Source organism: Parasteatoda tepidariorum, chromosome 4, assembly GCF_982258835.1.
Source record: "Parasteatoda tepidariorum strain Cologne lab strain chromosome 4, Ptep-v5.0, whole genome shotgun sequence".
Taxonomy (NCBI): domain Eukaryota; kingdom Metazoa; phylum Arthropoda; class Arachnida; order Araneae; family Theridiidae; genus Parasteatoda; species Parasteatoda tepidariorum.
In genome coordinates, this window is record NC_141758.1 from 116,766,736 (window position 1) to 116,794,093 (window position 27,358).

Consider the following 27,358-nt stretch of genomic DNA (forward strand, 5'->3'; position numbering starts at 1 on the left):
TGGGAACATTGCAAACAAGAAGCTGAATGATATTTTTTAATTGTATTACATTTGTTTGAATGTTTATTTATTTAATATCATGTTTATTTCCCTGTAAAACTTTCCATTAGCCTTGTAAACTTGCAGTGAATCATGCTAGTAAATAATATAACTAGTTTCAAAATATTGCTGTTCAAATAAATCTTGATAGGCTAAATTAAGCCTTACCTATTGAAACGCAGTGCTATAAGCGAAAGCAGAGAACACGCCGCACTTTACTATACTCAATACTCAACACACAGTTCGTAATACTTTCATAATACATAAACTATAATAACTAAACTGATCTGTTTTGTGATTTTTTTATATAAGTTAGTTTTGACGAGTTTGAAATGATAAAGTTTAATAGACGGCTATATAATATTCGCCCAAATCAATTAAGGACGTATGCTGGTTATGGACAGATACTTGCTGGCAGAAAGAATAAACGTCGCTCTATGCTTTCCAAGTTGATTGATAATAAAGATAAAAAGTTGGTACTCATTTCTAAATCCTTTTATACAAGTTTTGAACTCTCCAGCTTTCCCCCCCCCCCTTTTTATTTATTGTAATATAGATATGTACATCAAATTAGCTTTTACTTTTGTTAACTACAATATATATCTATTTTTAAACAAAATTTTTACAATTAATAATGTTTTATTTCTTAATTTTTAACAATGACAGTGTTTTCATCATAGAAAAAAAATGGGTGAGAATTTCTCACCCTTTCTCAAAAACAGCGTGGGGTTTCAAAAAGTTAAGTGAGATTTCTAAAAACTAAAAAAACACAAAAACTCTCGAAAATAAAAATCATTTCTAATTATAATACTTTTTTAACGTCTTCTATTTTTTAAAGCATTGAATATTTTTGGTGCATCATCATAGAAGATTTTGCCTTTACAAGGTATTTGTCCATCTAACATTAGCACATAAAAAATTTGAATATCTTACATGAAGAAACCTTACGTATATTACGCATATTATAAACACGTAGTTGCAGAAAAATGTGTTATGAAAGGGATCCCGTGGTTGTGTTCTAATGTTCGAAAAGGTTCTGAACAATACTGGTAAATAGGGAAGCTAGATAACAGGGCAAATGTTGGAAATAATGAAAGATCCAGGAAGAAAAAGGATTTTATTCTAAATGGCGTAATTCGAAGCTTTTTCCAAAATGCGAGAAATTCGCGAATTTTCAAATTTGATTTATAGAATGCGTTCATTTCTCTCGGTAATAATTTTTTAATGCGAGAAAAGAAAAAAATATGCGAGATTCTTGCGCTGTAGTGAAAACACTGAATGAGAAAAACAAAGATGTATCATTACCTGTTCCAAATAGATTTGCCCATCAGCTGCAGGGACCATCTAGTGGTGGAATGTAAGAAACTTTTAACAGCATTTTTCAATTATAGATACTAAAAATGTGGTTAAAACTTCAAATAATTTTTTTTATCCTAGAAATATCTATAGCATTTGGGTAAATTATCCAGTTAATATTACACATAAATGGTATTTCTAAGGACATTGCACTGTTTTTCTATTTGCCAAACTTATAGTACTATTCTTTTCTAGTTTTAAAATACACTATTTCTGTTAGAAAAGAATTGTGGCAGAATCACAGCGACATTGTCACAGAAACGTTACAGAGTTCTTGCAGGAAGAATTTTTCTTTAGAAAGTAAAAAATTTTGGTTCTCTTTCTTTAAAATTATACTTAAAAGATGCCTTTTTCGCACATCGGAGGGGAAAGAATTGTTCGTAATTTTTCGATTCTTATTTGAGAAAAATGAAAAATAAAGAACGTTGAAACAAAAAATTTTCTTTCTGCAGAAATTTTTGAAAGATTTTTTTTTCCCTATCAGAGGGGAAGAATACGTGTGATTTTTTAATTTTGGTTTTCTTTTCTTTTACTGATTTTATGATTTTTAATTATTTTTTTATGTGATGATGATTTACAAAATGCCAAAAAAGAAATAATTATGTGTTATTTCTTTTACAAAATGGGACAATATTGCCGAGATATTAGAATATAAAAAATATTACATATTAATTTTTTAAAAAATACATAAAAGTTTTGTCGTGAATTTAGCCGTTCGAGGCTATGTTTACATACTATCACGCCTAATCGAATTGGGACTTTCCCTCTAAAAGTTTCAGTTTAGTTTTCCTCACCTGTTAGTGTTGCGTTGAAACGCATCTTCTGTATTCTAAATGTTGTAAAAAATTAATAAATAGTGCTTGTTAAATATAAGAGTGTTATTTCCTAAACCCCCACGCTATGGGACAGTACAATTTTATTATACCCTAATAGGTTTTTCTTTGTGAATACAACATTCCTGTTACTTTAAATCTCATTAATAACATATGCATTAGTTATTATTAAAAGTATCTTGCTGAAAGATATTAGCGCTAGAGAGGTTTGTCGCAGAATGCCCAAAAAATTCTGCCACAGAGAATAAAATAATGTTTACTCTGATCATAATTATTGCTTATCATAATTCTTTATACCTGTATTCCATGATTAATTCTAATCCTGACAATTTGTAATTAAAATTATGATCTAAGTACTGGATTAATAATAAATTTTTTTAAGCTCGGCTATGTGCTTAATCTTTTTTTTTATTTTCATATTTTGTTACTTAATTTTTTATGCATACTTTCAGCAAAAAATGGTATTTGAATTTTATGTAAAAGTTGAGTTACTTTCCCCTTTCATATCATTCAGTTTACTAAATATATAAGATCAGTGATTCTGCTATACTTTGGAAATTGTGGATCTTTAGGACTTCCATCCTTCTGGGTCTCTTTATATTATAATCGGGAGTTCTATTTAAGATATAAAATTTCATCTTCTTTATCTACCTATTAATATTCACATTTGCATTATTTTATCTATTGGTAGACAAAAGAGAGAATTTCAAACCAAAATAGAATTATATTTAAACAATTTAGGCTTTTACTTAGAACTATCAAGGCTATTAATTAAACTATCAAAGCTTTTAATTAAACAATCAAGGCTTTTAATTTATATTATTTTATCTATTGGTAGACAAAACTGGGGATTTCAACCCGAGAAGAATTATATTTAAACAATCGAGGCTTCTAATTAGAACTAGTCAAACATCTACATTAAGGAAAAGTTACAAAGTAATTTGATACTTAGTATTATGCTAATTTTCTCCTTCATCTAAGAATAAAGGAGAAAAGGAATATTTGCTCTATGTATATGTGTGTTCAAATTCATTAATCAGTAGGTTCATCCATTAGTATCGCGGGGTTCAGTGGTTTTTCAAGAGTTCAGAACATCAACCCATCAATGACATCTGTTTAACAAAAAACAATTATTTAATTTCAAATATGAATTTGTATGTTGACACTTCCGGGTCTGTAAGATCTCTGCTTATTACTTGGGCTCACAGTGGCATCTCATGGGGTTTTACCAATATGTTTAATCTTCGGTTTTAATTTTATCTCTATAAATCTGTTGGCGCTGTTTATTTACTGCACTAAAAAATTATGCATCCTGAGAGTCATGTCTTAACCAATATTTTATATGCTCCCTTTACGATGTTGATGCTTTATATGTAGGCGTGCACAACCTTTTTGAGTGAAGGGCCACTCACACAGCAAGTAGATTAATGAAGGGCAGCACGCATATTTAGTCATGTTAGCTTAAAATATCAGGGGTCTGTCTAGTTTTTTTTAGAGGTACCTATTTTGTGTAAATTTAGACATAATTTGTGAAAAATTTAAAAATATATTAAAAAATCAGCACAAAAATATGAATTTATCGTTTTTTACAGGATACAAAAATAAAATTTTAAGAAATATATTTTGTGAAACTTTTTTTATATTTTCTAGAACAATGCTGATTTAACGACTGCCAGAGCGTTCAGCATCATAAGTGACCATGTATAAATGCAGTGTATTATTCAATAATAGTTGATTTCTCAGGTGAAGAGTTTCTATAACACTTACCAAGTCACTGTTTTGCGTCAACAGCAATTTTCTTCATCAAACCAATGCTTAATCTGTTCATGAAATTCTTTTTTAGTCATTGTTTCAAAAATTTCAAAACTAGTGTCACTAAAATCACTTGCAATCTCTAAACTAATTATCAGAATATCATTTTTTTATCCATGATTATTGAAGATAAAATTAATAGTATTTGCTAATGTTACTTGGCTATTGAATTTATTTTGAGCAACTCTGAGCAATGCAAAAAGAAAGAAAAAAGATATTTGGGGCTCTAAGCTGCAACCTATTCTGCTTATATATAAATCCAACCTTGTGTGTTATTTATTTGTTTTTGGGAGAGGGGTTTAGTTCAGATCAAATTTTGAAGGGATTTTTCAAAGGATGTAAAGACAAACAAGTAATTAAAATCATCTACAACTATTTTTGGGCTAAAACTTAAGGCAGTTCGTAACACATTCCAATCTAAATGAAAAAATAAGCTGTTTTTATAATTTCAATCCCTCCTTTGCTCTTTCTGATATCAGCTATGTAGTGGGTGAGAGTTCGAAACTGTTTTTTTTTTTCCTCCCCTGAAAATTAATTTGTGACTCTTTATGAGATGTTATTACTATTTTTTTTTTCAAATGCCAATGATTTCTTAATTATGTGCCAATGATTCCTTAATTATGTTTTAAAAGTGATTTTAACACCTTGTATGTATGTTTCCAAAATGGTAATATAAATGCATTTATTTTTCAGGTTAAAGTATCTCCGTGTTATCAAACATTGAATGTACACTGGTAGTTACCATCTACTAGTTATGAGAAATGCAAAGAAATAGCTATTGCCCTGAATTCTATATCCCCAAGACTGAGGTATCACATATTGTCATAATATTTGTTAAATCTTTTTGTTATGAATTTCTGTTATGGACTGAGCTTTGTAACAAATTTTTGTTGACGTTGTCTACCGTGCTCTTAAAGTTAATTATAAATCTGCCTTTTAAATTGTGACTTTTTTCATTTTTCTTGGCAAAAGAATTCGAAAAACACTATTAGCTACCAGCTGATTATAGTCAAAATTTTGTATATAACCCTTTCGAGGGGCCGTGAGTGAAAGACTTATTTCCACAATATTGATATTATAACTGTTGGGATATTCCATGGTTGTTTATAACTGTTGGGATCTTCCATGTAATTCCAGTGGCGCTAGTGGCGCGGTTGTGATGTAACTGCAACTGTGTTTACATTGTATGTTTCAGTTTCGGTTTCCAGTATGTTATATTGTTGATGTGTTCTATGTACGTATTGTGAATAAAGTTATTGTTATGTTATAAGTTATCAATATGAGTGCTATCATTGTCAATCATCCTAAATACATATCCCATGCCTTATAATAAACGGTCACAACAGTTTTGGCGACGAGGAGAAAAATAAGAAGAAATAATCAATAGAATTTCAAGATCGTTCAAAAACGAAACTTCAAAATGGATGAAATTTCAAAACGGAAATGTTTCAAGTAATTGAATTCAGGTACTGTAATTAATTTAAATTTTCAACTATTTTTTCAAACTTTCAATATATAAATAATGAATGCTGAACAATTCCAAACATTTATTGCTGCATTTAATCAGCAACAACAAGCAATGATAGCACAAATCGAAAAACATTTTTCAAAAGAACAGTCTATTGATTCATCAGTAAATCTTGTTAATGTGCATCCTTTTGAAAATTATGATTCAAAACGTGAAAAATTTTCATGCTATTTAGAACGATTTGAAAATTATTGTTCTATGAAGGGTGTTATTGATAAAGATAAAATTGCTCAACTTCTATGTGTATCTATTGGTTCATCACACTATAATAATTTGGCAGCTTTTCTTGGACCAGAGAAACCAGTCAAACAATTATCACATGATAATCTTGTGAAAGCTTTCAAGCAAATGCTAATTCCTAGAAAAAATGTAGTTGTTTCCCAACATTATTTTTTAAATATATATCAAAAAGAACATGAATCAATTTCAGAATTTGTAGCTGCTTTGCAACGTGATATAGTTGAATGCGAATTTTCTGTGAAATGTGACTGTGATAAATCAGTAACAATTGCAGATGTTTTTCTCCGGGCTCAGTTCATTCGAGGATTGCGTGATGACTGGTTGCGCGAACAGGTGCTACAATCAGATTTAATAACTTTCGATGATGTCTTGTCAAAGGCGATTGCTCTGGAGGCGTCCAAAATCGAAAGTAAAGAACTCACTCAAAAAGGTTCTCCACGCTCTACTTCTTACGCTTTAAGTGACAATAATAAAGTTTCAAATTTCTCAGCACGTCATAGAAATCGTTCCAGTTCACGATCTAGTTCTCAACGCCAGAAACCAGATTATAGAGCCCTTGGTATTGAAAATCTATGCATCAGATGTGGCAGAAATAATCACCAAGTCAAAGATTGTCGAATTAATAAAACTAAACTAAAATGTGATTCATGCAAAAAAAATAGGTCATGTTAGTAAAGTCTGCATTTCAACTTTAATTAAGATGCCACGAAAGTCAATGAATTCCAGTCCCAGACCTTCTCTTCATGCTGTTTCAACTGAAGTACATGATCAAAATATTACATTTGGTGTCAACTCTATTCACAGCTCTTCACCATGCTATAAAGTTATAGATTTATTTGAAGTTTGCCATGACTCTGACAAATATATCGTCTCTGTATACCTCAATGGGAAGCTACAACACTTCGAAGTAGATTCTGGAGCAAAGTTTTCCCTACTTTCAGAAACTGATTTTGAACGTTTAAATTTAAATGTGCCCTTGGAAAAATCAAACATTGCTTTTCGTACTTATTCTGGAGATATTATTCAACCCAAGGGGAAAGTGCATGTAAATGTTGCATTTCAAAACAAAAACATTACAGGTGAACTTCATATTGTTCCAGCTGGATGTGCAGCTATTCTAGGCCGTCAATGGATTCGAGCCTTAGAAATCGAACTTTTACAAATAGATGCTAATATATCAAACACTTCAATTCATAAATCACCAGTGTATCAAATCAACCCTCTCAATTCACTTTTGGAAAAATTTTCACCCCTCTTTGAAGAACGAGTTGGTTGCGTCCCTCATTTTCAAGTATCACTTCAACTTAGGGATGGAGCAAAAGCCATTTTTACTAGGGAGCGTGACGTTCCTTATGCTCTCCGGGACCGCGTCAATAAAGAATTGGACTCTCTTGAGGCAGATGGAATAATATCCTTAGTGCCTGCGAGTGATTGGGGGTCACCATTGGTTGTCATTCCAAAACCAAACGGTGGAGTTCGATTATGTGTTGATTACAAATGTGGAGTCAATGAACGATTAATTCAATCAAATCATCCAGTAAGAAGGATAGATGATGTGCTTCATAGTCTTCGAAATTCAAGATATTTTTGTAAACTTGATTTATTTAAAGCCTACCTACATTTAAAAGTTGATGAAGATAGTAGCATGATACAGACCATTTCAACACATCGTGGTACGTATCGCATGCATAGGCTTAGTTTTGGAAACAAGACAGCACCATCAGAATTCAATCGCATTCTTTCTCAAATTCTCAAAGGGTTACCAAAAACAGAATCTTACTTTGACGATATTATTATACATGGTGAAACACTTCAAGAATGTACTGAAAATTTAGAAGCTTGCTTACAAAGACTTTCTGACTATGATCTGCACATAAATAAACAAAAGTGTTCCTTCTTTCAAGAGAAAATCGAATATCTCGGACATGTTATTGAATATAATAAGATAAGTAAATCGCCAACAAAAATTCAAGCTGTTCAAGAAATGCCAAGACCATCAAATATTGAAGAAATCAAACGATTTTTGGGACTTGTAACTTACTACTCCCGTTTTATGCCAAATTTTTCAACTATATCATACCCACTTCGACGGTTGCTAAGAAAAAACCAGCCTTGGTTATGGACTGCAAGTTGTGAATCGGCATTCCTGAAACTGAAAAATGAACTTACCAGTGATAGAGTTCTTGTTCCTTTTGATCCTAGTTTACCAATTGTCCTGACCACAGATGCCAGCCCTACGGGAATTGCAGCAGTATTGAGTCACTCTAAACAAGGTGTAGAAAGACCTATTGCTTACGCATCTCGTTCACTTACCAACTCCGAACAAAACTATAGCCAATTAGATCGAGAGGCTTTAGCTATTATTTTTGGTGTTACACAATTCTTCAATTACTTATTTGGTAAACATTTCAAACTTATTACTGACAATGAGCCACTAACAAGAATTTTTCATTCTCATAAGGCACTACCACGTATGACTTCAGCACGATTACTTCGCTATGCTTCCTACTTATCAAGTTTTGATTACTCAGTGCAATTCAAAAAGGGATCTGAAAATGAAAATGTCGATTGCCTGTCTAGAGCTCCAATTCAAAAACCCGAAAACTCAGTCGATAAATTTATAGGGGAAGAAGCAAATCAAATATGTGCCGAAAACATTTTCCAGATTTCAAGTGAAAAAATAACATCTTTAACAATCCAGTCTGAAACAAAGAAAGATCCAGAACTCAGCGAAATAATTGAAAGGCTGAACAACAACTCTGAAGATTCAGAATTTACATTGTTTGATGGCATACTTTTTCGAAGAGAAAGAGTAGTTATTCCAAAAAGCTTACGTTCAAACATACTAAAGGAACTTCACGAAACTCATCTAGGAATAACTAAAATGAAGCAACTGGCAAGACAGTATGTTTATTGGCCTGCCATAGATCGTGACATTGAAAATTTAGTCAAAGGATGTGAAGGCTGCGCATTGACAAAGTCTAATCCTCCAAAGGTATCTGTTCATCCGTGGGAATCTCCAGCAGATAACTGGGACAGAATTCATATAGATTATGCAGGTCCATTTGAAAATTACTATTTTTTGGTGTGTGTTGATGCTAAGTCCAAATGGGCAGAAGTCGAAGTCATTAAAGATGCCCCAACTAGTTCAAAAACTATCCTTTTGATAGAAAAAATTTGTTCTTTTCATGGCTATCCACAGGTTATTGTATCTAATAATGCTTCAATATTTCAAAGTGAAGAATTCCATTCTTATTGTTCTAATCGAGGAATATTTCAAAAACTCATCGCTCCAGGACATCCTGCCACCAATGGTCTTGCAGAGCGAAACGTCCAAACCTTAAAGCAAAAGTTAAAAGCTTCTTTCTTGAAAAATCCTCAATCCCAAGTAAAGTTCAAAACATATTATTCCGTTATAGAGCAACACCTCTAGCTTGTGGACAGTCACCTGCTCAATTATACTTACATAGAAAAATCCGCATACGTTTAAACTCAATCTTTCCTTATCATCCAACACCATCAACAGTTTCCAGTACTCCTGTAAGATCTTTTTCAGTGGGGGAGAGAGTCCAGGTGAGGTTGTTCATAAATAACCATAACGTATGGCAGTTTGGCAAAGTCGTGAAAAAGTATGGTACACGTCATTATTTGATTTTACTAGACTCAGGTCGGCAATTAAAGAGACACATAAACCAATTAAGATCAACATTAATTCCAGAGAAAAAAAAGTGTGTGACTTTTGGGCCAACCCAGTCTTTTGACATACCTAGACCATCTAAGATCTCCTCACCTACTCAGCCTAGTATTCCAGAACTTCCAACAAATTCCAAACAGGACGTTGTGACAAAACCAAAAAGAAAGAGACAATTACCTACACGTTTTAGGGACTTCGTAATGTCATAAGCATATTTCAAATCTGTGTTAAGTATTTTCAATTAAGTGTATTTTTCAAACATATTCAATTTTTAAGTAGCTAATGTTTTCAATTAACTGTTATTTCAATTCTAATTAAGTGGGGGAGACTGTTGGGATCTTCCATGTAATTCCAGTGGCGCTAGTGTCGCTGTTGTGATGTAACTGCAACTGTGTTTACATTGTATGCTTCAGTTTCGGTTTCCAGTATGTTATATTGTTGATGTGTTCTATGTACGTATTGTGAATAAAGTTATTGTTATGTTATAAGTTATCAATATGAGTGCTATCATTGTCAATCATCCTAAATACATATCCCATGCCTTATAATAAACGGTCACAACAAAGCTGCTTAGTGTTGGTGAGGTTTTAATAATCGGAAAATATGTCAATATAATACTCGATACCTATATTAGTATATTTGGGATTTATTACATAACCTTTTAACATTTGAGTTGTGTGCAAAATACATTTATTAATAGCAGCCAACTAAACCCGGAATTTTAAAAACAAATAAAATTCTTATGAGACCTTGATAAGGACTTAGGAGCATGACTATTTCTCTTTCTGATCTTTGATTTACTGTTTAAAATATTTATAAGTAGTGATGAAGAAAAGATTTCTTTAAATTCCAATTCATTAAAATATTAATATACTATTTAGCTGATAAATTATTTTTTTATTTCAGCTAATACACATTATTAACAGTGATTAAGCATCATTGTTGTTAATAATAGTAAGTCAATTTTTTATAGTTTCTCGAAACGTATGAATACTTTTACTTCATTAATTTTGTCTTTTAGTAGGTACATGGTTAATTTCTTTTATTTCACTCTGCATATATTACCTAAATTAATTAACAATCATTGGCGTCAATAATAGCATGTCAATTTTTCATGTTTCTCCTAAACGAATGAACGAATTGCCTTTAAATATTTTTTTTGCCCTAAGTATTTTTTTTTAAATTTCAATTAGTGTTGATTTTAAATCATTCACTTTTACAGAAACACGTTTTAAAAGAGTTGGTATAAACAAAATAAGCACACGGTCTGAGATAACTTACTTATATGGTGACATTGTCTATTCATGCTCTCATGTTAATGTTGAAGGTATCTGATAGAGCAAATATAAATAATTAAATATTAAAGTAGTATAATAAATTCCCTTTTCTTATTAATCAAATAATGTAATAAGCTAATAAATGTCGTTAATGTTATCTTTAAAGTATTTGGATAATTAAATTGTCTAAAGTTAATTATAAAATAATGGATAACGCCTGACCAATTGGAAAATTTCATTTCGTTTTTCACTTGATGTTGACGTTTTCGCTCAATGGGCTTTCTTTGTGCTTCAAATTTTTTGCATGCCATATTGCTGTTTGGATGATTTGTCAGTCTATGAAAGACACATAATGGACAGGCATTCATTTACACATGCAAATAGATTAAATATTAATAAAATATAGTTTTCTGATTATATTTTTTGTTTCTCTTGTAACTCCTGTCATGTTATATTTTCAAAGTTTCAATTTTTTCATTTACATAAATTTGTATTTTAATAATATTAATAATTATAAATTAATTTTTGTAAGCCAATTAGCCCCAAACATAATAAGGTCTTTTCATATAAAAGGAAGCCACAGGGACTGGGTTGTGAACCCAGCCAACTACCATCCTCTTAAGTTATTTTGTACTTTTCAACTCATAGCCTGGTTAGGGAATAAATTGTTCGACATTCGAGTTTTATTAAGACTTGCCTTTTATTTCCACTGCATATAAACTGACGTGGCTGGGTTTTTGCAAACCAGCCAGCTACCATCCTTTTAAGGGTTTTTGTACTTTTAAACTCCTAGCGTGGGTAAGATATGAATTGTTTGACATTTGAATTTTATTATCCCTATCTTTTTATTTCTGAATACTATATCTATTGAAACTATGTTTTTAAGGTTTTTGAATTTGCTAGAGGCAGTATCAAAAAAAAGTAAACAAGAAATTGCTGCTGCAATGAACCTTTCTGAAGCTGCATTTCTTGCAAGATTAGGAAGATACTTGTGATAATGGTAAATAATTATTTGTTCACTATACTTTTTTTTTGTTTATTGCTTGATCAAAACTGTTGGTAGATTTTGTGTTTTTTTTTTTTTTTTAATTTTATTTCTTTCATGCTCCTTGTTAAAAAAAATTCTTTTTTCTTCAGATATTTACAATAAATTTGCTATTTTTAAAAAAAATTTCATTTCTGAAGACCAACTACCAAACATTTTTTTTCTAGAAATTTTATACCATCGTTTCATTTTTATGTACACAACATTAGTGCTTTTTAGAAAGAAAGAATTTTGCTTTAAACGACCCAATTTAAATAATCATCAAATGATTTATCAAAAAACTAGATTTTCTCATTCTATATTTTTGATTTTTAAGATCTTTTTGTTTTAATCCAAGGCTCCTAAAAATGTAAACACTGCTTTCTTTTCAATTTTATGTACATGGTAAATTAAAAACAAGATTTGCATGTTGAAATACCAAAACTAATTTTAAGGAAACTTATTTATTTATGGTTTTTAACAAAAATTCAATTTCATTACCAAGGGTAGGAGAGATGAGCAAATGCCTACTTGGTCTAATCTTATAATAGCTCTATCACAGTACCGTCTTTACACATGGCACACCCGAGCAGTACCCAGGGGGTGCTTGAGAATCATACTTTTTATAAATTGTATTAAAAATAAGCTAAGAATAAACAACATTTTCTTATATATTGTGTGAAATAAATATATTCTATTGTATAATATGGACATTTTATTTATTTTTTCTACAAATAGTAATTGATTATCATGCAAACACCAATAATTTGAATAGCTCCTCACCAAGAAATATATATTTATATACTTGTTCAAATTTTCAATCGTTAATAAAATACTTTTTATTCCTCCGTTCAATTTAAAATACATTTTTTTAAACTTGTGAATGACACTATTTTATGTTTTTATAGAGTTTATTCAGATATTAATTCATTAATTAAATTTAATGAATTAATTTTAGTTTTATATGGGAAAAAATTATAATTATTTAATAAAAAGTAACTAAAGTAAGATTTTTCTTTGTTAACCTAAGTAGAAATTGACTTTATTTTGTGTATTAAACTACTTGTTGAATAGTACTACAGTAGGGAACCGATTATCCGGAACGATCGGGACCATTGCTATTCCGGATAACTGATTTTTCCGGTTTTCTGAATCGCTACAAAAAGCCGTTTTTTTTTATTGTTAAACCCAAATAAAAAAAAATTTTTCTTTGGAAATAATCTTAAAAAGAAGAAAAAACGATGGAGTAATACACTAATGATTATTTCCAAAATGATGGTAAGGTAAACATCTTTCAAGAAAGAAAGAAAAATCCTAAAATCTTATAAGGGAAAAAAAAAATTTTGAAAAATGGCGGGAAAATTTATCGAATTTCGTTCCGGTTTTTTGGTTTTCCGGTTTTCTGATTTCCGGATAACGGGTTCCGTACTGCACTTGTTTAGGAATCGGTTCAGGTATTCATACTTAACAGTATTTGATTAAAAATGGATGCTATTTGTATTTGGGAATTCAATATGTGTTTTTTATAGTTTATATGTATGTGATTAGTTAATTAGTAGTAATAATAAAATTTGAAAACGATAATAGGGGTCTGCCCCTGGTGACTGGGTAAAAAAAAAAACTTACTATTTTTGCTGTAATAAAAGCTTTTTAAATTTAAAACAATTTTAATCATGAAGTTAAAACTGCAAGTACAAATTCTTTATTGCCTTTTTGTGCGAGGTTTAGATAATGATAATTTCAGGTTTAGATAATGGCATTTTCTCAAACGCCGTTTTTTGGCTTGTGTTACTTTTCTTGCCGGGGTGCGATATATATATATATACAGTCAATTCGCTATAACTCAAAGTACGATAACTCGAATATTACTATAACTCGATTTTTTTTTATGAGGTTTCGACCCTTTTATCTTCAATTTCATATTAATTATTCTCTATTACTCGAATTTTACTCCCTTTAACACAATTGTTTTGGGATCTTTTAAAGCAAGAAACAAAACCTAGGATCTGATATCTTGCCCCTTCCTTTGCAACACACACACAATGTCTTTGGCACTCTTCATGTAGAAGCTAAAGCTGTTTAAAGAAGTTTATTTTTTAAATGTTTTCCAAATAAGACTATGATGTTGAAGGATGAAAACTGCTCCGAGGGTAAAATGAGCAAGGAACGTTTGACTGTCCTAGTAGGAGGAAATGCGTCTAGGACAGAGAAATTGCCCTTACTTGTTATTGGAAAATACCGAAATCCCCGTTCAAGAATGTAAAAACGTATCCTTTGGATTACAAGTCAAACAAAAAGTCTGGGTTAACATCAGTTTTATTTGAATACTAGGTAAGAAAATTGGAGCGCATGTCTTTTTGTTTTAAAGTAGGTTGCATCTAAAAATTATTTTAACGAATTTGCTTATGCTCATTAACTAAACTTTAAAATACATGAATTGATCTATGTGACTCAAAATTCTATTTAATCAGGGTGCGTAGCGCTTTTTAAAACCCCTTAAAGGTGCTTTTTTTATTCAGGGTTTGTAAAAAGTGCTTAATTTTCTATTTTTTAAAAAGAAATTTTTTCTTTGCTGTGTCAACTGTTGTTCTAAATTACAAAAAATGCATGGTTTAGACAATTTTCTCTGCAGTATTTATCAGAAACTAGTTATTTTATCATGATTATATAAAAGGTTTTGAAAATATTTCTGAATTTTACTGATTTTTTGTTTATAAATTAAGAACTTTAAACTGTAGGAGAAAACAATTTTATTACTGCACAGATCCTAATTATGATTTTTTTTTGGGGGGGGGGAGTGAAAATATTTTTTGAGTGCTTAAAAAGTACTTAAAAGGTGCTTATTTTTGTTGAAAAATCTGGCTACGCACCCTGTTATTGCATTATGAAGATTTTTTTTCTGTAATAAGATTGAAACCTCATGAACAGTCACTCATCAAATTTATGAATATGACCAATTTTATTGTGAAATGTGACATACCAAAAATAAAATTCATTTTGAACATTGAGAAAAGATTTGCAAGAAAAAATTAAGACCTCCAACTGATATGCTCGAAAAGAGTGCCAATACAGACGCTGTCCTTGTCTCCTAGGTCAATATTTTGCTGCATTCTTTCCATGCCCTTAAAATATAGTGGTAAAAAATATGGCTAGGTCATAGCCCCACCTAGTCAGAAACTTTCACTGAACATTAGATACTCTAATAGAAGATTCACTTTTTGATTTATGGCACTTTTTTGCAAAATCACCTAAGGATGAAATTTGTCAATTTGATGATTAATTTAACTGATAGAGAAATGTAATAATTATTCAAAAAAAATTTTAACATCCTTGGAAGTATAGCTAAAAAATGCTTTGAGATGTATTGTAGTAATCATAATTTTTTGCAGTTAGTGGTGAAAATAAATTTGCAGGTACTTTTTTTTTATTGATTTTTGTACCAACTTTTAACAGCACTTTAATAATTGATAATAATAAATTACTGTAAATATTTTTTTGTCAAAATAGTACAAAATAGGAATTAAAAATCTAAAGTTTAAGTTAAGTCTAAGTCTTAATTTTTCAATCAATGAAGACACATGTAAAAATTTTTTTACTGTATACAGTCCATGGTCAAAATTATTAGACGCACTATAAGATTCGATGTAAAATCTTAATTATCAGGTGATACTATACAACTTTATTGTTTTTATGTGGCTGAAACACTTTTGCACTTGTTTACATTCGTGTATCAATTGGTTAACATTGTAATGCAATGCATTTAAAATAAATACAAATAGGAAGTATATAAAAAATGTTCTGAATTAAAACCCATTATATGTATGTGTAAATATAAAAGTATTGCAACTAGTGCAAAACATATAATTATTAAAAAGCTACATTGCATCTAATAATTTGGTCTAATTATTATAATATACTAATATATCGTCTAATTTATCCAATTGATGCACGAACGTAAATTAGTGCAAACTGGTTTCAGGCACGTAATAATAATGAAGCTGTGTGGTATCGCCTGATAATTAAGATTTCAACTAGAATCATTCAGTGCGTCTAATAATTTGAACAGGGGCTGTATAGCAACTGTATATGTCCATATTTCACTATTTTTGAAAGATATAATTATATCAAATAGGAGATCTGTCCCGTTTGTAATATGGCAAAATATTTTTTATACATGTTAAATTTTTATGTAAAAAGAATCCTTTTTTTTTAACTTATGAAAATAATAGCAATCTCAATATTTTTTTATAAAAAAAATGTTTTTTGTATTAGCTATCTTAGGTTTTTCTTATGTTGAGATTTATTTGTGAATTTGTAATATAAAGTTAGTTTTACTATAATGCTTGAGGTATGAAATTTTTTTGATCTTTTACTAGGTGTCTGAGAGGAAGCTACCGCCTACACCTCCTAGACAGCTTACTGTATATGAGAAGCTAATGGCATCTATAAAACAAGAACACAAGTTAAAACCCACACCCACAGCCTCTCCTGTGCCTGAAAGGGTAGGAAAGAGGAAAAGTAAGCAGAATTATGGCTTTGTTTTGAAATAACATATTAAAAGAGTGAATTATTTATGTTACAAAAATTCAATAAAATGAATATACTACCCAGATAGCAAAATAAGGTTTATTTCCAGTAAGCAAAAAACCTTTTAATGCAAACCTAAAAAGGTTTGTAATGAGGTTTACAATTAAACCTTCGAACCTTAAAACGAGGTCTGCGACAATCTCCTCTATTCTACGCACATTACCCTAATCCAAAACCTTGGAAAACAACCTTCTATATAAAAACCTTAAATCGAGGTTGTCTTAGGGTTTTCAAAACCTTAATTAAAGCTAGTCACTTTTAGTTAATCACCTTTTGACTCGCTCAATTTACGACGATGGTATCGTAACGCAATGTAATGTTTCGATTGTATTATTGGCAGTTACTGATATTGATTTTCAGTTGGATTTTAAATATTCCAATATATTCAGGGCTCGGCGCGAGTCACTTTTCTCACTAAAAGTCACTATCTTAAAAAATAGTAACTTTTATTTACTATTTTTAAGCCCTTGTCACTTATCTCACTTTTTTTTAATTGCGTTCCTCAATTTTCCTTTTTCAATCCCATAAAAAACTTTGCTTTCCTCTCCCCCTTATTGTCCTGTCCTAGTGCCTCACCCAAATGGGTGATGGTAAAGCGCCAATAAAATTGCTGATTCGCGAAATCAGTGTAAGGAGTTTCAAATGCTATATGACGTCACAGTTAGAAATGTCACGTTCTTCATCTGGTTCGTTCATCATCACCTACTTTCGTTTGCTCTGCTTTGGATTTTGGAATTTTCTGGAAATTGGAATTTCATTTTCTAGTATACGCTGGATGCATGGGACTTGTTTTTCTAATACAAGGTATGTATTTTTATATATTTATGTAAATATAATGATAACATTGTTTAAAATAAATATAATACAACATATAAATATATGTTATTATTGATTCCTAATTATATACTTGTCGACGCCATTATTTAATAAAGTTTGCAATCGAATCTGCTAAATTATTTAAATTTAACTAATTAAGAGTTCGTCCAATAATTGATTTTGTTCATTAAACGATCGCGGCAGCTACGAATTTCGCTTTTAAATGGAGATAACTGAACGAAATAAATGAATATTTTAAATAAGAAAATTAATACGTTATTAAAAGAATGTTTTTTTTCCCATCGAAATAAATGGATATTTTAGGTTAGAAAATTAATACGCAATTATAGGTGTTTTATTTTTAAATCGAAATGAATGAATATTTTAATTAGAAATTTTATTTTTAAATTAGAAAATCTTTGCTAATCGAAATTATTGAAATAAATGAATAATATTTTAGATTAGGAAGTTAATAAATAATTTTAAGAATAATTCTGCGAATCGAAAAAAATGAATAATATTTTAAATTCGGAAAGAAAATTTTATTTAGCTATTATGCCGGTATATTAAAATTAAATTAGATAATTAATATAAAAAATTATACAAATCGAAATAAATGACGTAAAAAATTGAGTATGGTTCTACAGAAATTAAACTTTTTTGATTCAATCAAAGATGTACTAATTACTACCAAGATTTAGAATTAATTTACTTTTTTTTAGCGCGAATTCGATCAGAAACTGGTTTGCAATACTAATGCGTTTAGCTCTCAGTATCTAATCGAGAGTATTTTATCTATTTATTTAATTTTTCAATATCTACTTTGAAAGACTTTTTTTTTAATTTAATGAGCAATATTCCAATAATAATTTTTTTTTATTTGAAGATTATTAGATCGAGAGGGGGCAGAGAGGGGATAAATGTTTTATTTTCTCCTGTGTGTTTGTTGTTTTTCTGATAAGCTGCCGTCAATCAAACTTAAAGGAGTGGCATGCCGATTTCGTTTTCTCAGATTTACGAGGGGGTGTGGAAAATGCATTGCACACGCATATCAATGAATGTCGGGAGTTAAGGAACTTGAAACTTCTGTCTAAGAGTATTGAATTTAAAGGTGAAATGTGAGATTTATTTTAAATCCACTTGAGTTACTTAGTTTTTGTTATCCTTGATTTATTATGATGAATTATTTTATTATTTCGGATAATGCGTTATTTATTACGAACAGGAAGTTTTTTAATCACCAATTATATTCATTGATTAACAAAACAATAATTTTTTATCGAGTAAATTCTGATTTTTTAGAAATGCGGTATCATTAGCAAGTTTTTTTTTTTTTTTTTTTTTTGTGGAATCGTTATCTCCTTTCGTTAAAAATAGTCTTTTTATGAAAAATAAATATAAAAGGAAAAGATTGTTTATTAATTTAAGCATATAATTATTTGTTAATATAAGCAGACGATTATTTTATGAAGCAGATAGCAGTTTTCTTAATTTTGATCCTGTTTTTCTGATTCCACTGTGTTGAGTTTTTTGTTTTTGTTTTTTCTTTTTAAAATAAATTTCGTACTCAATAAATTAATTCTTTTTCATAAATTTTATCATTAAGTTTTTTTTTTTTTTTAATTCCGTTGATCTTATAATATCTTGTCTTGTTCTAGGTTTTAATGTTTATGTTAGTGCCTTTTTTAGATATCATTTTCGTTCGATAATTTTTAATTGATGTTTTTATTTAGATTAATGTTTTCCTTTTATCGTCCCCCCCCCCCCAATATAATTAGGTATGGAATATATTGCGTTTTTTACTTATTGGTTTTGTTTTATAATAGTTAATTTGGGGATTTTAATTATTATCAAAAAATAAATATGCGAATCTTGTATTTTTTAAACTTGTTTTTCTTGTCTAAACTTGCAAATGTTTTTATCCTTTTAAATGTTATTTTTCTACCTTTTTTTTTAAGTTTAGGAGATCTATTTTTTCCCTTTTTTTTCTTCCTTACTTTAAAATGTGTTTCACTTGTTCCTTGTAATTTGGGTTTGATAAAGCATAGATTAATTTATTCTCTACTGTATTTTTCGGTTATTTAATTAAAATTACTGAATTTTTAGCTGCTTTAGAGTGGGAGATAAGTGGGTTTTTTTCTCTTTGAATATGTTTTCTTTCATAATTTATTCATGCCTACACAAAATTTTATTAAGTTTGTTTTTATTGTCGTTTGTAAACTATTACATTTTTTTTAGGTTACAACTGTTAATGATGGGCACATTTAATCCAATATGTCTTAAGAAAGATGATGGTACAGACAAAGAAATATCAGAATGGGGAAAGAAACACGATGATTATTCTATCTTCTGTTCATCTACTGTGAATATCTCTAATAAGGGGTTTCAAGCAATATCTCGGCACAAAAAAGCATCAAGAACAAATGGACGTTAAAAAGAATCCGCTTCAATTGCGTTTGTTAAACAACATATCTACAAATGAGGAAATGCAAGTAGCAGAACGAACACTCTCCGTACCATTTATCTTCATAATGAAAAGGAATCTGCTACTGTTGCTGAACATATATGGGCAATGAAAATTGTTGCATCAAATTATTTTGCAGCATCATTTTCTGTCATTGTAGCAACTATTAAAGCTATGTTTCCTAACAGTATTCCACCTTCTTTTTCATTAAATCTTCATCATTAGCAGAAGTCATGGATGAAATGAAACTTCCACTAGCCAAATTGTTGATGATGTGGAATGACTGTCCCAATGTTAACAAGAAAGTTAAAAGGTTGATGAATGAAGAAGTAAAACTTGTGTCGGACAGAGAGCTTTAGAAGAATTTAAATTACCAGAAATTTCGAAGAAGTTAAATTAGCAGAAGCAATGCTGCAAGGTTTTGCTAAAGTAAGGAAGGAAGAAGATGAAGAAAGAAAAAGAGGAGATGCCATTAAAAAAACTCTAGAAAAGAAGTCCGCTCTGATAGAGAGTTATTTTAAGGCTAACTCAAAATAATGGATACATTTCCTCACTTAAAATAACTGATATCATTAATGACATCAATTCATGAAAATTCAGGACTTAATTACTAATAGTGATTTAATCTTTGTTATGTTTAAAAATAAAAATTATCTCAATTTAAGTTAAGCTTGTAATTTATTATTTTTTTTAGTTATAAAAATTTTGTGAATTTATTGAGAACATTTTTACAAAAAATTTCAGTTGCTGTTAAGTAATGTAATGAATGAATTTTTATTTTCATTATAATTGATTATAATTATTATTGTTTTTTAACAGTTATACTTGATCTAGCTCAATTTTTTATGTTATATTAAGAGACTAAGATGTTGCAGGATGTTTACATTGTTTTTAATGTAGTCACTATATGTAACTTTTTTAAAAATTTTAGTCACCTTTTTCACTACTTTTTCTGCATTAAGTTGTGCTGAGCCCTGTATATTTCAAACTGTATGGAAAATTTGAATCGGGCATTTGAGTATTTGCTTTTTAGGGCAATAATTCTATAGAATTTTTGAGCAGTTATTAGTATAGATTTCTCTGTAGTTATTAAATCTTACATTTTTTATTCGATAACATTTCGATATAACAACCTAATCTTGAAAAGAAACCCCTTTTTAAAGAGTTCTATTCTCGTGATTTTGTCCTCTATCTTTTTTTGGACAATTACCACTGCGGATTTCATGATTTTAAATTTTTTTTATTGTGATAATTATTTACAAAATGCAAAAAAGGAAATAACTTTTGGTGGGTGCGTTCACCCCCCCCCCCAACAAAATGCGAGAATACCGGGGTGCGTTCACCCAAAGCCTCCTAGATAGGGTGAACAAGCCTTCAAGTAGGAATCGTGACGTCACGCACAGAGGGTAACATGGTAGAAGAGAACGTCTTGCTTTTTCTTTCGTTCATATTAATAATTTTGGGTCTCCCTTGTATGTCAGAAGTTTTTTTTTTAAAGACCTGAATTTAAAGTGATAGTTTAAATTAAGGTAACTAACTTAACTGAAGTAAAATGTTTACTTGAAAAAAACTTAGATATTTAAGTATGTATTTTGTTATATTAAGGTAAAATAAGAAAATTTTATAATTTTGTTTTGCTTTAGTTTCAATGGCAAATTTTCTTTAGTTGTTTAGACTGTAAATTAAACAAAGTACATTTTAAACTTTTGAAAAAAATTCATTTTACATTCTTTATGAATAATTTCGAAAAAAAACGAAGTTCAAAAGAATTATCTAGGTTTTTGCTAATTTTTAAAATGTAATATTTGACGACAGGGAAATGTTAGATCAGGAAAAATTGAAAAAGTATATACCTGAATAACATTTATATTTTGAAAAAATTTCTAATATTATCCAAAAGTTTTATAGAAATTTTGATTAAATTTACAATTTAGTGATAACTATTTTTGTTTCTAAATTGCATGAATCTTTTTCATGAAAAATAAATTTCAAACATTTTGTACTTCATTATTAATATTCTTATGATGCAGTCCTTAAAACATATTAATCGTTTTTAGGAAAATAAAGCAATCGAATATTTAATTTTACTGTCATCCATTCATAATTTAAATCTGTTGATTAAAAATTTTATATTCTTTATAATCTACCTTACAGAATTAAAAAAAAAATTTAAACAATGCAACAAAAGATTACATTATTTTATGAATCAATTTTTAAACAGAAAATTACATTACTTTACTCTTTATCCACATCATGATTATTTAAAGAATAAATTTAAATTAAAAAATAATGCATCCTTTTAATAATATATAATGTAATCTTTTCCTGCTGAAAAAATAAACCACATAAAGCAAATATTTCTTAACATTCAATCCATACAAAGATACTAAAGATTGAAAAAACTTTTATTTACAAAAATGCTGATAAACTGTAAAAAAAAAGATACTTTTTTACTATATTAAAAAATACAATACTCATAAATAAACCATAAGATTCTAAACAAAACTGACAAACATAAAAATTACAGTTTTACTTTTTACACTAAGTACCAATTTCACAAGAAGGAAATAAATATTTCTAGACTATTTTCTTAATTCACAGACACATGCTGTTTGTCTTTTGAGTACTTATCTATTTTAATCTTTTCAAATTTTATATTTATATTACACACACAGATAAATATAAGCAAATTTATGAAAAATACATACAGATTATAAACTATGATCCAATAAATGAAAATAAAATTCTACAAATTAAAAAAATAAAAACTCCCATTTCAAAATTTCCTGATTAGACTAAAAAACCAGATTTTTGAAATTAAATTTCATTGTACAGGAAATTATATTGTGGGCAATTTTTCCCTGAAAGAATTATTTAAAAAATAAATTTCAATTAATTAAAAAATAATACAATCTCTTATTAGTATATTTTTTTACAAACCATTATCTTTTCCTACTTAAAAAGTAAATTATGAGATAAATATTTCTTCTAATTCAAGTCATATAAGGATCTTAAGTTAGACATTTTTTTTTGTACAATAATGTTGATAAACTGTAAAATTAACAAATTTTAAAATTCATGGCAAAGGAAAAACTCATCAGATGAAAAAATTTAGGAAACTATCTAAACAACATACATATTAAACAAAACTTTTATGAGTTACATCAATAAAAGTGCTGGCTTACTTTTTTTTTACACTTTTTAAAACATTGACTAAAACAGCATTTAAGTATTAAATTTTGGCACTGTGAATTTCAAACATTTTGCACTTCGATATTTAATATTCTTATGATGCAGCCCTTAAAGCATAATAAGCCAATTTCGCAAGAAGGAAATAAATATTTCATGGCTATTTTCTTAATTCTGTATGACACATGCTGTATGTCTCTTGCGTACTTTTCTATTTTATTCTTTTCAAATTTTATATTTATATACACACACAGATAAGCAAATTTATGAAAAATATATACAAATTATAAACTATGATCTAAATAAAATATGAAAATAAAATTCTACAAATTAAGAAATAAAAGCTCCCATTTCAAAATTTCCCCATTAGACTAAAAAAGCAGATTTTTGAAATTAAATTTCATTGTACAGGAAACTATATTGTGGGAAATTTTTCTCTGAGAGAATTATTTAAAAGATAAAATTAATTAATTAAAAAAATAATACATTCCAGAGTGCAAAGCCAAATCTCTCAACAAAAAAATAAGCACATTTTAAGTAATTTTAAGCACTCAAAAAAAAATTTTACGCACTATATACATTAACAAAATGTAAAATAGTTTTTAAAAACTTTACATGATCATGATAAAATAAACTTTTAAAAACATCCAATGATAAAAGCACTTTTAAATAAAGAAAATAAAAAAAGCACCTTTAAGCACTTTTTAAAATGCTACGCACCATGCAAATTCTTATAAGTATATTTTTTTATAAAACATTATCTTTTCCTACTCAAAAAATAAATTATGAGATACATTTCTTAAAATTTAAGTGATATAAGGATCTTAAGTTAGAAATTTTTTTTCACAATAATGCTGATAAACTGTAGAATTAATAAATTTTAAAATTCATGGCAAAGGAAAATCTCATCAGGTGAAAAAATTTAGGAAACTATCTAAACAACATACATATTAAACAAAACTTATATGAGTTACATCAATAAAAGTGCTGGCTTACTTTTTTTTTTACACTTTTTAAAACATTGACTAAAACAGCATTTAAGTATTAAATTTTGGTACTGCTGGGACAAACAGCAGTTAAGTTTCAAAATAAGGAACAGAGAAAAAATTTATAAATGATATAAACTATTTGTGAAGTGTAGCTAATTTTCTAGCATTTGCTTTTTTAGTTTGTAACTTATCATTCCTTAATTTTGAATAATTATTTAAAAGAATATTGGACATAACTTTTATACAAGCATATATTATATTACTATTTAATTTTTTACAAGTACAAGAACCAGAAAATTCTATGCCTTCGTCCTGCAGTTTTTCCTTTACCAATTCACAGAGTAAATACCTTTGATTCTGAAATTTTAAAAACTCTTCTTCATAGGGATCATTGATGCATGTTTGAAAGATTTTATAAGTCGTTACACACAGCATCATCATGAAATCGCTAGGCCATATTAAGCCTCCTCGATCAAGCCCACACAAATACTGCTTGATATCATCAGGAGCTTCGATGACTAATTCTGAATGCTTGTCGATGGAGAGTTTTTCTTTGCATTCACTGCAAGATTTTGAAACCACCCGTGCAATATATCCTCCAATGTACAATAGTACTTTTTTGTTATCAATCATCTCAGAGGATAAAACAACATCTAAAAAGAAATCAGGAAGAGGAATTTCCTCATCTTCATTCTCTTTTAGAGATTGCATAAAAGATTTGATGTTGAATGTTCCCATCTTTGCAGACTTTAAAGTCAATAAACTAAGGAGTTTCAACTTTCGTTCAGACTCTAAAATTTGAGTGACAGAAACTTGATAGTTACTACCACTCATCAGTCTGTACTGCCCAAATCTAGCTTCCAACTTATCCGTTTGGAATTTTCCAAGCAGAATATAGTGGGGCTGTACAGTTTCAAAAAGGTATTTTGTGATGGAAATTAACGATCTTGTTGTATGCAAGAGTGCGAAAAAGGTTTCTCTTGTAAATTTACCACTTCTTGAAGTCGACTTAACAAACGATGGTGCTGGAAGAGATTCCCATTTTTCAAGCCAGTCACAAAACTTGCACAAAAAGGACAAATTTTCACTTGTGGTACTGAATATGGGATCACAGTAAGCATCTCGCTTAAATTTACCCTTTTCTGGTGTCTTGACGTTAACAATCTTCCACCATTTAGAAATAGTAGAAATAAAATGAATAGTGCCCTCAACATCCTGTCCAAGTTTAGATTTTGAGACCTCTAAAGCTGCAATTAGTTTGTCGTCAAACAATCTTAATGCATGGTTTACATTCTGCCTCCCCAGATGATTTGGAAATAGAGCTTTTCTTGTTAGACTTGGAGCTAATTTAATACAATTATTAGAATCATTGTAGTATAGACTTTTTAAGTGTAAAATACTTGCATACACATTTTCTTTCTCTTCACTTGACTCAGTGTCAGCTGGTATAAAAAAAGTTTGATTGGTATCATGCTGATTAAGCCAGTTGTTCCGGATGCATTTCAAAATATGAACTGTATCAAAAAATAAAAAGAGCTTCTGTCCAGGATTAGGTATTGATGGTTGCAATGCTCCACCACACAACTTTTCGATTTAGACGGTTGTTGTCACCAATAGCAGCTAAAACTTTATATCCAGCCTCCTTTAATACTCTTAAAACATGCAAAAGTATGGGCTTTAAATCATCTGCTGTTTGTCTGGCCATCGGAAATAAGCCTACAATGTCTTTATTTTTTGAAAATATGGAGCTTATTAAAAAGCTTCAGTGTTTTCACTATTTATGGATGAGCCCACTAATTTGCCTCCTTTTCCTTTATATGTTACCTGCTGATTAACATAAATTTCATCCATCAGTAAGCATACTGTTTTTTTATGCTCCTTTAATTCTATACCAAGTACTTGATGTGGGTACTTTTGACTCCAGCTTCCAAATTCCCTATGTTCTGCAGTAGCGTCTTCAAATAGTAGGGATGCGGCAAAGTAAGTTTACCTGAATTTCGCAGAAAACGATAGGCAGCAAGATAATTGAAATAAAAGTTAGAAGCCCATAGTAACATTTCGGGTTTATAGCGTGGGACATTTAGTGAAGATAGTTCTAACTGCTGGCATAAAAAAGATACCTTTTCATTTGTTGTTTCATCGCTTGAGTCATCAATAAACTTCTTTAAAAAAAAAACAGCATTTGCTAAATTAGTAGCATTATCAAAATGATTTTTATATCCATTTAAGTGACTCAATAAACACTCAAATGCTGTTCAAAAGAGACACTTACAATTGTTTCCCAATAACCACTTAAGTTTTAAGGGATCAACTTGGACATTATTGTGCCAAACTTTAATGCTTAGTTCCTTGGATATCAATATTGACACAAGAAACGTAGGAGAGTCAGATAAATCTTGTTTACCTATGAAAATGTTATCTTTTTTATGAATCACAATCCACTGGTCTGGCAGCTTCTTCTCAAAATTTTGCACAAAATCTTCATAATCTTTAATTTTGTCATCAGCAGACCATTGCATAAATTCTTCTTCCCTTCTTTTTTCAAAAGCAATAATTCTTTCTTTTGGAGCTTTTCGTTTTGGGGGCAATTCCTTAGTTAAGTAAGAAGGTAAATTTGGGAAAATAGAGGGAAATGCATCAGAAGTTAAAATTGGGCTCTTCGAGGTACAACAAGTATCGAACCATCTGGTCGTACTGCTTTATGTTCTCTTTCAATAAAGCGTTCTTCAAAGTGCTTAAAACAGATAACTGTAGAATCTGTCGCTGGAAAGTCTTTTCGATGACAGAGTTTCTCCCATTGCATCCTTCGTTCTAAATCTTTTGGGAAACTAGTGATATTTGTATATGCTTCTCCTTTGTAATTCGAACGGCACCCAGGCACACAGCATGATCGTGGCATCTGCAAAATAAAGAAATACATATAGCATGTTCCATTTATTTGCAAAAAAATAAATATTTGTTGTTGTTGTTGCTAATTCCCATCTGGTCTGACGGGGTCAGACCAGATCAATGAATCCGTTGACATTCAGAAAATCCGAAACCAGAATGGGAGAGGAATGAATGTCATTCCAGTCCAGCCCTAAACAGTTCAAGATGTGCTCAGGTGATGCCTGGTTTTGTTGGCATTTAGGGCAAAGAGGAAAGATTTTTTGATTTGCAGAAAATGTGAGACTTTTTAGGTGTCCACTGGCCAGTCGGGATAAGCAGGTGTTGGTTTGCCTATCACCAGGGAGAGATAGAGAGAGTCCTGGTCTTTCTGCTTTATACCAGTAGTGAATAGGTGGAAGCAGCCACTTTTGTTTGTTCTGGGCCTTTTGCCTTGCAAAAAGTTCAAGGTATGTAAGCTCTGAGGTGGAGGGAACTGGATGGTCTAGTCCCTTCTTTGCAAGAGTGTCAGCCAACTCGTTGCCGTGGATATCGACGTGGGACGGAATCCATTGAAAGTGGACCTCATGCTGTTGGGAAATGAGCTTTACTTTTTGTAGGATCGAAAAACTGGTTTTATCTCCA

At 29.8% G+C, this 27,358-nt stretch overlaps 1 protein-coding gene and 2 long non-coding RNA genes across 6 annotated transcripts in view; all 3 read left to right on the top strand.

Annotated features, from left to right (window-relative positions):
• LOC147812618 (uncharacterized) lies at window positions 1–26,781 on the top strand. Its single transcript, XR_015433466.1, has 4 exons — window positions 1–511; window positions 11,683–11,779; window positions 16,180–16,321; window positions 24,234–26,781. It is a non-coding gene; the product is annotated as an uncharacterized LOC147812618 (long non-coding RNA).
• The window catches only part of LOC147812617 (uncharacterized), a 39,599-nt gene that overhangs the window by 3,551 nt on the left and 8,690 nt on the right, over window positions 1–27,358 (top strand). Inside the window, exons 1-4 of one of the 4 annotated variants that reach the window (XR_015433467.1) lie at window positions 523–1,396; window positions 1,591–1,695; window positions 2,681–3,164; window positions 4,734–4,849. This is a non-coding gene — a long non-coding RNA (uncharacterized LOC147812617). Of the gene's footprint in view, window positions 1–522; window positions 1,397–1,590; window positions 1,696–2,680; window positions 3,165–4,733; window positions 4,850–27,358 lie in introns of those variants that run through there. The other 3 variants (XR_015433469.1, XR_015433470.1, XR_015433468.1) reach the window with 3 other exon arrangements.
• Window positions 16,762–20,650, top strand: LOC147812619 (uncharacterized). Its single transcript, XM_087162471.1, has 2 exons — window positions 16,762–17,194; window positions 19,445–20,650. The coding sequence occupies exons 1-2, from the start codon at window positions 16,971–16,973 to the stop codon at window positions 19,638–19,640; spliced, it is 420 nt and encodes a 139-aa protein (XP_087018597.1). The 5' UTR covers window positions 16,762–16,970; the 3' UTR covers window positions 19,641–20,650.

Bases quoted from the DNA above. Each gene is read 5' to 3' on its own strand.
- LOC147812619 (XM_087162471.1), top strand. From the start codon at position 16,971: ATGGGTGATGGTAAAGCGCCAATAAAATTGCTGATTCGCGAAATCAGT. The intron at 17,195-19,444 runs GTATGTATTTTT...CATTTTTTTTAG, and splicing joins ACTTGTTTTTCTAATACAAG to GTTACAACTGTTAATGATGG.